The sequence below is a fragment of the Sturnus vulgaris genome, chromosome 3 (assembly GCF_052056855.1).
Source record: "Sturnus vulgaris isolate bStuVul1 chromosome 3, bStuVul1.hap1, whole genome shotgun sequence".
Taxonomy (NCBI): domain Eukaryota; kingdom Metazoa; phylum Chordata; class Aves; order Passeriformes; family Sturnidae; genus Sturnus; species Sturnus vulgaris.
The window spans coordinates 98,815,843-98,826,115 of record NC_142245.1 but is presented as its reverse complement, the minus strand read 5'-3'; the positions used below and the strand labels follow the sequence as shown (position 1 = coordinate 98,826,115).

At 41.1% G+C, this 10,273-nt stretch overlaps 1 protein-coding gene across 1 annotated transcript; it reads left to right on the top strand.

Annotated features, from left to right (window-relative positions):
- The first annotated feature begins 1,319 nt into the window (after nucleotides 1–1,319).
- CMPK2 (cytidine/uridine monophosphate kinase 2) lies at nucleotides 1,320–8,149 on the top strand. Its single transcript, XM_014883718.2, has 5 exons — nucleotides 1,320–2,528; nucleotides 2,841–2,955; nucleotides 3,775–3,976; nucleotides 5,154–5,387; nucleotides 6,885–8,149. Exons 1-5 carry the CDS (start codon nucleotides 2,436–2,438, stop codon nucleotides 7,003–7,005), a joined length of 765 nt encoding a protein of 254 aa, XP_014739204.1. The 5' UTR covers nucleotides 1,320–2,435; the 3' UTR covers nucleotides 7,006–8,149.
- The last annotated feature ends 2,124 nt before the right edge of the window (nucleotides 8,150–10,273 follow it).

The window sequence follows — 10,273 nt, the reverse complement described above, 5'->3', positions numbered from 1 at the left end:
AGAGACAGAAGCCGAGAGGTCAGTGAGGGAAATGGCCAACTTTACAAGTGCTTTTGAAATGAAACTTGGCTGTGAGTCAGTTGGACCTCAAGCAAACAAATGAACAGAAAAGTGGCAGATAAGTTTCACTGTAGATAAAGGTGAGTCAGTGCAGATCGAAAAGAGTCATTGAAACCTCGTGTGCCTGATGCTGAGCTCAGCAGTGGCACTTATGCTCAGGAAAGAGATCTTAGTCACTGCTGCTTCTCCTCTGAAATCAATGGCTCTGTGGGAGTCAGCAGAGAAAAAAAGTCAATTTAAAGCTTAGTATCACCCAGAAACAAGGTAGATTACATTACTCTGCTGATCTGTGAAACTTTGGCATGTGTAAGCAGACCCTGACTAGTGGTCCAGTTCAGGTCTCCACATCATGGCCACACCTTTCAGTTAAAGAAGTTATCCTTGTTTCTACATGATCGAAGGGGTGAAGCCTTACCAAGGATGCAGTCATTTTTGACATGAAAAAGATGAAGGGGAAATCTGAGTGCCCTTTAAAAAATCCTGTAGGTAATAAATAAACTGAATGTTGAACTGTAATTCATCAATATTAGTAATATTATTAGAAGGGGCACTTGTTGAAATAAGTAGGATGTGAGTTTAAAATGTATAAAATTTTCATGCAACAGTAGCATTGCTGGAATTGGAGACCACAGGCGTTTGTGGAGGTAGATTGTATCACAGGGTCAAAAAGAGATTTAGGCAACTCTGTGAGCAAGGGTCCACAACAGGTGCTGAAAGGGAAGGATGAGGATGTACTGTTTAACATTCCTAATTCGGTGACTGTGGGGGCTGGAGGAGCACAAGGACTATGAGAAGGGACTGTGGATAAGCCAGGCATATGTACAGCATGTCATTCTGCCAGACGAAATACTGACTGAGAAGAGCACCTACTCTTAATCAGTGCATACTATTATGGTCTTAAAACTACCTATTGAACGATGTTTTACCCTGTGTCTTCTGGTATCCATACCTATATGCCATAGCCATGTGTTTGAGTGATGTGGAATGGTGCTGGAGTTCTCAGATACGAAATAGCCTTAAAAAGAACCAAATGAATTTTGGTACATGATGCTGGGACTGTATTGAAGAGCTTCCAAGGCTATGTTCCTAGTTTTGGTTCCGGCCAAGCCTTCCCTCAGCTTCTTCAGGATGGGCAGTTTCCAACTAGTACAGATGATTTGCAACTGGTACTGCCTACCAACTGCTCCCCTCTCCCTGTAGTTACACTAAGTAAAAGGTATTTGTGCAGGTGTTTGAGATGACCAGAGGAGGACAAGTTTCCAAGGAATTTCTTCTAGAGTGTATTAGTTCAGAAAACACATCAGAAGTTTAACTTTAGATATCTCTAATGGCAGTTCTCCAACTATTGAAAAGAGGTTTTCTATAGAGATGCAGGTTTTCCAACATTTTAAGTTACACCTTCTGAAAACCCCAAAAACTACATTTTAGGCAATAGTACTCATAGCAGCTGCCACGAAACTAAGTGCTCTTGCTATTTGGAGTGCTTCTGGTTCCTGTCTCTGAGCTGATGAAAGATGAAATTGACCGTTGCAAAATTATGAAAACAGGCTTCTAAAAGTCCAGTTTACTCCCCAAACGATTTGTGTCTGTTGGTCTTGTCATCAAGGCACTGAATAACCAAATAATGGGTCAAGTTATTGGAATGCCTGACAACCCAGTGCTGCTTGGGCACTGCAACTCAATCAAGTAGTTCAGTTTGGGTTAGGACTTGTTTGTCATTTGGGGCCAGTCCTAAGCAGTGGAGCATATTTGCACTTCTATTTTTTTTTTTTTTTTTTTTTTTTTTTTGTTGTTGTTGTTGTTCCTATTTTTAAATTATTATTATTTTTAGAAGATCACCAGGATTCAGGCACGAGAGCCCGTGGGACTGTGACCCTTTGTTGCTGGCGGTCGGGCAGAGCGGGTCCCGAGGCTGGGACCTTACAGCCCGTGGCTGCTGGCGCCCATCTGCGCACGGAGCTTGGGCACTGCAACTCAACGAAGTTGTTCAATTTGGGTTTGGACTTGTTTGTTATTTTTGGCCAGTCCTAAGCAGTGGAGCGCCTTCAGCCCGGTGCCGCTGACGCGGGGAGGGTGAGGCAGAAGGGCGTTCCGAGGAGCTGCTCCTTACTCCGGGATGGTTCCCGCAGACCGGCTCTTTCCCGGCCGGTCGGGCCAGTTTCGTTTCCCGCTGGCTCCTCCTTCGCCTCCACCCGCTGCGCTCCGCTCTGCCGCTGTCCCGGCTCCCCGCTCCCGCTCCGGCTCTCCGCTCCCGGCTCTCCGCTCCCCGCTCCGGCTCCCCGCTCCCCGCTCCCCGCTCCCTGCTCCCGGCTCTCTCTCCCGGATCTCCGCTCCCGGCTCCCAGCTCCCGGCTCTCTCCCTGCTCTCTGCCGGCGATGCTGCGGCACTGTGCCCCGGGCTCACCGGGCCCCCGGTCCGTCCGTGCCCTGCCGCCCTCCGCCCGCGCCCTGCGGCAGCGCCTGCGCCAGGTGAGCACCGCGGGAGCGCAGCCGGCCTTGGGCTCCTCAGCCAAAGCCGTGGGGCCGGCGGATGCCCAGGGACAATCCTTTACATGGAGGGGAGGGCAGGTTCCGACCAGATGTAAGGAAGAAGTTTCTTTGAGATGAGGGTGGTGACGGATGTCCCATCTCTTGAAGCCTTCCAGGTCAGACTGGACAGGCTCTAAGAGACCTGATCTAGTTTAGGATGGTTCAGTGCACTGCATGGGGGTTGGACTAGATGGTCTTTGAAGGTGTCTTCCGACCCAACACATTCTGTGATTCTGTGATCTCTCCTTGCAGTATGCAGAACGGATCCCAGAGGCTGAAGCAGTACTCGACATACTGGAGAAATGTCCAGAGCACCAAAAAAAAGGAGGTTTTCCCGTCGTAGTTTTTGAGGGACTGGATGCCACAGGTAAGAGCAAAGTGTGATTGAAGAACCACAGATGAGAAATTGTTGAAAGGAGCAACTGCTCTTTTTTATTGGCATAAGGCTTTAAAATAAAATTTAAAAAAAAATCTCAGAAACCTCTGACAGATAAGGAATTAATAATTACAAATGCCAATCTGTCTTCTCTTACTTATAGAAGATTAGTATATGCTAAATTACATTCAGTGATTTAATTCCTTACCTATGCAAATGAAAGAATACAGAGTAAATTACTGAACATTAAATTTCTTGTGCAGATAATGAAACATACTTTTACGGAAAGTTTTCAAAAAAATGAAGTAAAATAGTGGTAGTCTGGGAAACTGCCAGCAGTTTTACTAAGAGAGAAATATTACTTGCCTCTGACTAGCTTTGTTTTTTGACTTGTCAGTTAAAGAGAACTGGAAATCCCCATAAAAAGAAGGAATTGGATGACCAGCACAGCAACATTCACATAAATTGCAACCTAGAAAAATATTATAAATAAATATATAGGGGAATATATATATATGAATATATAGAGAAATTGCCACGCACCTAATGCATTTAAGGGAGTGAAGAGTGAAAGCTTGCTAAAGGAAGGACTGGAAGGCCCAGAGAGCAGGAAGGGGAGTATTAATTCCTGCAACCAGACTCAGAATCATTTTCCACTGGAAATCTTATGACAAGATGCTCGGGTTACATATTCAGGTGTCAGAACTTGTGCTCCACATGAACACAGACAGGAACATTTTCCAGTTTTTAAAATTCAAGTGTATCTTGTAAATAATGTAACGAATGTTTCTTTCTGTGGATGAAATGTAGGCAAAACCACGGTGACCCAGGCTGTTAAGGACACCCTGAATGGCATTCTGCTGCAGTCTCCACCAGCTTGCATCAGCCAGTGGAGGACTGTATTTGATGATGAGCCAACACCCATTAAAAGAGCATTTTATGCTGCAGGCAACTACATTCTGGCTTCAGAGATAGCAAAAGCGTCCACTCAGGCACCTGTGATCATAGACAGGTTTGTATATTTAAGAAGCCCTCTCATATCAGTGCCATCATACAGTTGTTCAGTGTTACAAGCAGTCAGTGATTGTGTTTCTTCAGGGGTTTTGCTTTGGATTTGTTTAGGGTTTTTTTGGAAGTACTCTGCAGATACTCAGATAAATATTATATCTTCTAAAGAGTAAAACTTACAATAAAAGTAAAAGAGGGAACTTCAAACAGTGTAATTCTCATAACTAGCTTTAGGACACTATGAAAATTGTTACATCTTCAGTTAAGAATAGTGGAGGCACAGATTGTGCATCCTGGGCTAAGCCAGTGTTTTGTGATAAACTAGAGGAGACTGTGGGCTGCTGGTCATGTCTGTCTCTAAGATGTGTCTGAGATATGGGTGGATTGGAATAACTGAGTTTTAGATAGACTTACTCTTTGTGAACTTAACGCCAGAGATATACTTCCTACTTTTTTGAGTTTGCTTGTGCTTTTTCTGATTTTCACTAACTGTATAGGCAGCTCACAGTATTATTGTTAGTAAAAAACTCTAGATGTACTTTGAACCCTCTGGCTTATTTCAGTAGGTGTACTGTAACCTCCTGCTACAACACACACACACACACACACACACACACACACACACACACACACACACACAGATGTTGTTTGCCTGTGAGTGCTATTTTTAACCAGCCTCAAATCCACTGAAATCTATCAATCACAGTGCCTTGTAGTGGAGAGAATGTTAAATGCAAGTGAAATTAGTAACATTAGTAATGCCTGTGTTCATTCCCATGTTTGTGAAGACTGCATGTTCTCTACCAAATCTATTGCATTAAGTAGGCTGGGAACCACTGAAAAGGGGACTCAGAGTAAAGGATTTCGAGATACATTGTAACTCTTCTTTGACCTGTCTCGATATATTAGGAGACTTTCTTTTGATAGGAGTATATGTAGCAGTCTTTACAAAATGTTATAATTAATAGTTCACGTTAACTCTGAATAGCACACTGAGTATTATCATGGTTAAGAGATAATGGATAACACAGAACTGTTACTTGGATTTCCCTTCAAAACCATGGTGTCACATATCTCATCATTATTGACTTGTTGTTACAATGCCAACTGTCTCCTCTATTACTGAAGAATTAATGTTCTCTTTAAAATTTCTCTCCCTCCATTTTGTATTTTCCTGACAGATACTGGCACAGCACAGCTGCCTACACAATTGCCACTGAAACAAGTGGGAAAGTCCAGGATCTTCCACCAGCTCAAGATGAGGTGTATCAGTGGCCTGAAGATCTGCTTAAACCTGATCTTGTTCTTCTCCTGACTGTTGACCCTGAAGAACGAGCCCGGAGACTTCAGCATCGGGGGCTGGAAAAAACAAAGGAGGAAGCTGAGCTGGAAGCTAACAGCTTGTTTCGCCAAAGGTACACTTTAATGGGGAATGAGAGGCTGGAGGCAATCTTGGCTCCTGTGGGGTCAATAACAAATGTGCTTCTCATATTATTGGAAAAAGAATTTCCTTTGTGTAAGATTTTTGTTTTGGTTTTGGGTTTTTTTGGGAAGAATGAATGGCTGTCAGGGACGGTAAATTCTGTCACTTCTAATTGAAAGTGTTTGAAAGATGACGATGTATAATTTAATTGTCCTGTAAAGGAGCTTTGAGTTAAAATACTTCTATTTTGCTTTGCTTCTTTTATTTTATTTTAGCTTCTTTCTTAGTGAGGTCATAAAGGAGACGGACTTAAAAGTTCCAGGACTGGGAGGCAAGAAGTTGAAACACAGAGCTTCCCCAGGAAATTCTGGAAGTGAGCTCCAGATAAAGAGAATAAAATGTAAACATGCTGTTGTAGATGTCTTTAGTTGTGCAAAGTGTCTCAGGTACCAGTGTAGTCAATACAATGGATTGCTTTGTCAATACAGTCAATTCAAAGTGATTAATCTCGCCACTCGTTTGGAGCTCAGTGATCTAAACTTAAGTGTCTGAAGCCTTTTGATATAAGATGTGATCCAGAACCTGTGGACACTTCCTGGGCTAGGAATTGGAAGCTAAAGGAGATAGTCCAGAGCATCTTAAGCAGTACGAGGTGCATTAACTTAAGCAGCTGAATGACAGCCTAGGTATCCTGCTTCAGAGTGTGCTGAATTGCTGTCTGGACATTACATTTTACATTTCAATTCTGTCACTGCAGATTCGTGTCAGAAAGCCTTTAGTTATTTCTACCTGTTAATAATGTCAATCTGAATAGGAGAACATCCAGAATCTTCCTTGATTTGTTTTGAGACTTCTGTCCTGAATGGCATTATGGTAACATAGGAAATAATACTCACATCCTCATTCACACCCTCAAAGACTAAATGTGGGAGAGTTCTGCATTATGCTTATAGCCTAAGTGAGGCGGTTTTCACCCTGTGTTTTATCCTGTTATTCATTTAGTTAGTTGATCAGAGGAAGGAGTTGAATGATATGTCAACCCTGTAATCCAAATCCAGTGAGTCAAAGCTGAGATCAGTCAATGAGCACAACTACACAATGCAATGCCATATAGTTCAGAGATGCCTTAGCAGAAACTGAAAAAAAAAACAAAAACAGGTGCTAGAAGCAGACTGTCCATTCTACTGCTATACCAGACTCTATCCAGTGATAAGCTGTAAAGAAAGAAATACTTTATGCCATGCCATGTTAATATGGCTGGAACTCTGGGAATCAATGTCAAGGAAACTGTGTGCTTTGAGATTTACATTTTAATAGTTATTAACGGTTTTTTGCTCTTTGCAGTAGATTTCATTCTTAGCTTCATATTAGATTTTCTATCCTCTGTCTTTGCAGTGTGAGCACTGTCTTCTGAGACAGATGACTAATTTCATTTCATTTCATATCCCCGCTTCATATTGAAGTTCAATTTCTCTTGTTTTGTATTTAGAGTTGAAGAGTCATACAGAAGGATGGTGAATCCTTCATGCCAAGAGGTTGATGCCAGCCCCTCCAAGGAAGAGGTTCTCAAGACTGTTCTGCAACTAATTAAGAAACACTGTGCTTTTTGAAAGCAACTTTTATGTAGTAGCACTTAAAAGATACTTTTTATTGCCCCACTGGTTTTGGTACCTGAAAATGTCGTGATGTGTTTTGTCTCACAGAAATACTGAATACGGTTTTATTCTGTCAACAGTAATCTGTGCAGGGTATCTGTTTTGTGGTTGTTACTGTATTTTTCTGTATAAGGCAAAATGCTACTCATGTCGTTCAGCATTCTTAGTAAAGAAACAAACATATTACAGTCATGCACGAAGTACCTCAGAGTGCTCTCTGACACCAGGACATTTTGAGATGCCATCATGTTGCATCTTCATCACCAGGAGAACCTATTCCCCAATCCACTGTGTACCAAAATTTGCTGCACTGCATCAGGAGCATTAAATGCCCGAGGAGAGGCTGAAATATCATCAGCACTAAAACAATAGAATGATCATAACATTTAGGAGCAGAAAATCCAGTGCCCAGTGTTGTTTTCTTTTTGTTGTTTTTTTGTTGCTTTTTTGAATAGAGGATGAGCAGCTGTTGTTTTGATGGGCATCCTGGAAAAAAAAGTGTTGTAAATGAGTGCCAGTAAACACCAAGGGCTCTAAGTAACAAAGTCCAAGCCTGTTCATATATGCAACTGAAATATAAATTATTTCCAGAGGGAAACCAAACAGTGCCAGCAAATGAGAAACAGAGACCTGAGGAGAACCTGAAATTAAAAACTTATAAATGATCACTAAAATATATTTTACAAAAATTTTTCTCTATCCTATTAATATTTGTTAATGAGAACTGGTATTCTTTTGAGAGAATGCAAAATGAAAAACCACAGAGATTCTGAGCAATGAGAATGATTGCACCTTTTCAGTTCATCTTTTTTTCTTGCGTGGGTGTTTGAACAGGTTGAATGTGAAAGCAGGCTGCATCAAGACTTTAGGTCTGCAGAGGCTTATTTTTATGTACATTAGTTTAACTATTGTTACTCCTAAGTGTAAAACTAAACACATGGATAAGCCTTTGTGAGGTCAAGAAATAAAGCTGCAGTTCCAGAAAAAAAAATCTTAAAATGTAAATTTGATTTAAAACACTTCTACTTACTTTTCTGTTTTAAGCAAGTGCAATTATCAATGAATCTGTCCTCTAAATAAAAGTATACTCAGTACTGTAGTTCCTATATTGAGTCTGTATATACAAGATGATAGAAAAACTTCTAAAACTGCATTTTATTCACGCACTGTTTTAATGGTTTTGAGTATGTTATTAATATATTATATAGTTTATACATTCTATAAATTTATAAATTAAAAAAATAAATGTTGTTTTGTTTGGTATATTATTAGTATTTCAGCAGTCTTTGGATTTGCCATACGTGCAGACTGAAAATGTAAGTGCTCCAATTATTTTAGAAATTATAAAGCATTCAGGTATTCAGTCCTGGATAGAGGAAATTCTTATATGGAAGACACTACTGCAGATGAACGCTCAGGATGCAAATATGTGCCTGTCCTAAATATTGTGCAGCCTTAGCTTGTCCAGATAAAAGGTCATTCAGCCTGAGAAACTCCACTTGCCCTTTCTCCTTACATAAACTTGCACATGAAGTCAGACTTCCTGGGTTTTGATGCTGGGTTCTTAGAAGTGTAGATTCGTATTTGAAATGGGACTGATAATATATATCTGCAAAAATTGACATGAGACATTATTAATTGCACACATGCAGAATATATTCATAGTTTAATTTTTCTATAACCCAAAGCTACTGATGCAGACTAAGAGAACAGCAAAGCAAGGTCAACAAAACAGAAATTCTCTTTTATCATATCTTTGCTAGAATTAAAGGTCTACAAGTTGTTCTGTGCCACATGCAGAATGTTAATGTGCAGAACCACTCCCATACTTTCCATTTCTGTGTCATTTCTGCCAGATTTTTGTCCACAGTGTCTAAAAAGACTGCACTTCATTTACATTTAGGACAAATCACAGAATCAAAAAATGGCTTAGGTTAGAAGGGATTTTAAGGATCATCTATTTCCAAATGCCCTGCTGTGGGCTGAGGTATACCACCCACTAGCCCAGGTTTCTCAGGGGCCCATTAAATCTGGACTTGAACACATCCAAGGATGATGCATCCTCAGTTTCTCTGTTTCAGTGCCTCCAGCCTCACGGTAAAGAATTTCTTCAAATTATTGAATCTAAATCTCCCCGCCTTTAGTTTAAGACTATTTTGCCTTGTCCTGTCACTATCTGCCCATGTGAAAAGCCGCTCTCCCCCTTGTTTATCAGACCTTTCTAGATATTGGAAGACTGTTCTAAGGCCTCCCCAAAGCATTCACTTCTCCAGGTTGAACAGCCCCAGCTCTCTCTGCCTTTGTAGGAGAGGTGCTCCAGCTCTCTGATCACATCTGTGGCCTCCTCTGGACCCACAGAAATATTCAAATGTGAGGTTTGTCAATGACTCCTGGTACAAGGACAGGTCTGGGAGAGGAGCAGCAGGAATACACAAATGGCCATCCTGCATCCAGCAAGAGCAACACCTGGGTTAGAAACTAACAGAAATTTTGGTGGACAGTTGGATGGCCACAAGAGGTCAGGATTTTTATTTAAGTGTTTGAAAGGCCTGTAACTCCAAGTATTTCCATGCAGGTTCAGAAACTTAGGCTGTTCCTTGGCAGGTAAAAGTGCTTTTCTGCAGCTTTGGAGGGTGCTCTCTGTGTAAGACCTGCTGTGTAAGGGAGGTTAAGCCATGTCACAATGCTGGCTCATGGCCACCAGCCTCTGCCAGGTAGTCCTGAGTGTTGTCAGCCCAGAGCACCCCTGCTTACCTGCAGCCAGCCCATGCTGGACACCAGGAGTCTGCTGGTAACAGAGAAGGGCTGCTCTCTGTCAGTCACCCTCAGGACAGAAAACATGACAAAGCCTGTTTCTATCCCAGAAAAAATAGTAATTTGATAATTTATTGATTTACTAGCTTTAGGATATGGTCCTGCAAAGACTCGGATGTTACAGTCCTCAGAGCATCTGGGGCATTAGGCCAGTAAATTACACAAACAGAAACTGAATCTCAAGCTTTGCAATTATTCTGTAGAAGCCAGTGAATTCAGCCCTTACTGAATCATAAATGCAATTAAAATTCAGCTGATTCTTGAAGGACAAAACAGTACTTCTGTTGTTGTCAGATTAAGCTTTGTATAGTTTTTTGTTTATTAAAATATTTTATTTTTTCAAGAAATTAAATTTTTATTATTTTATTTATTCTATATTGTGTATTTTATTTCATAGAACACACCATAG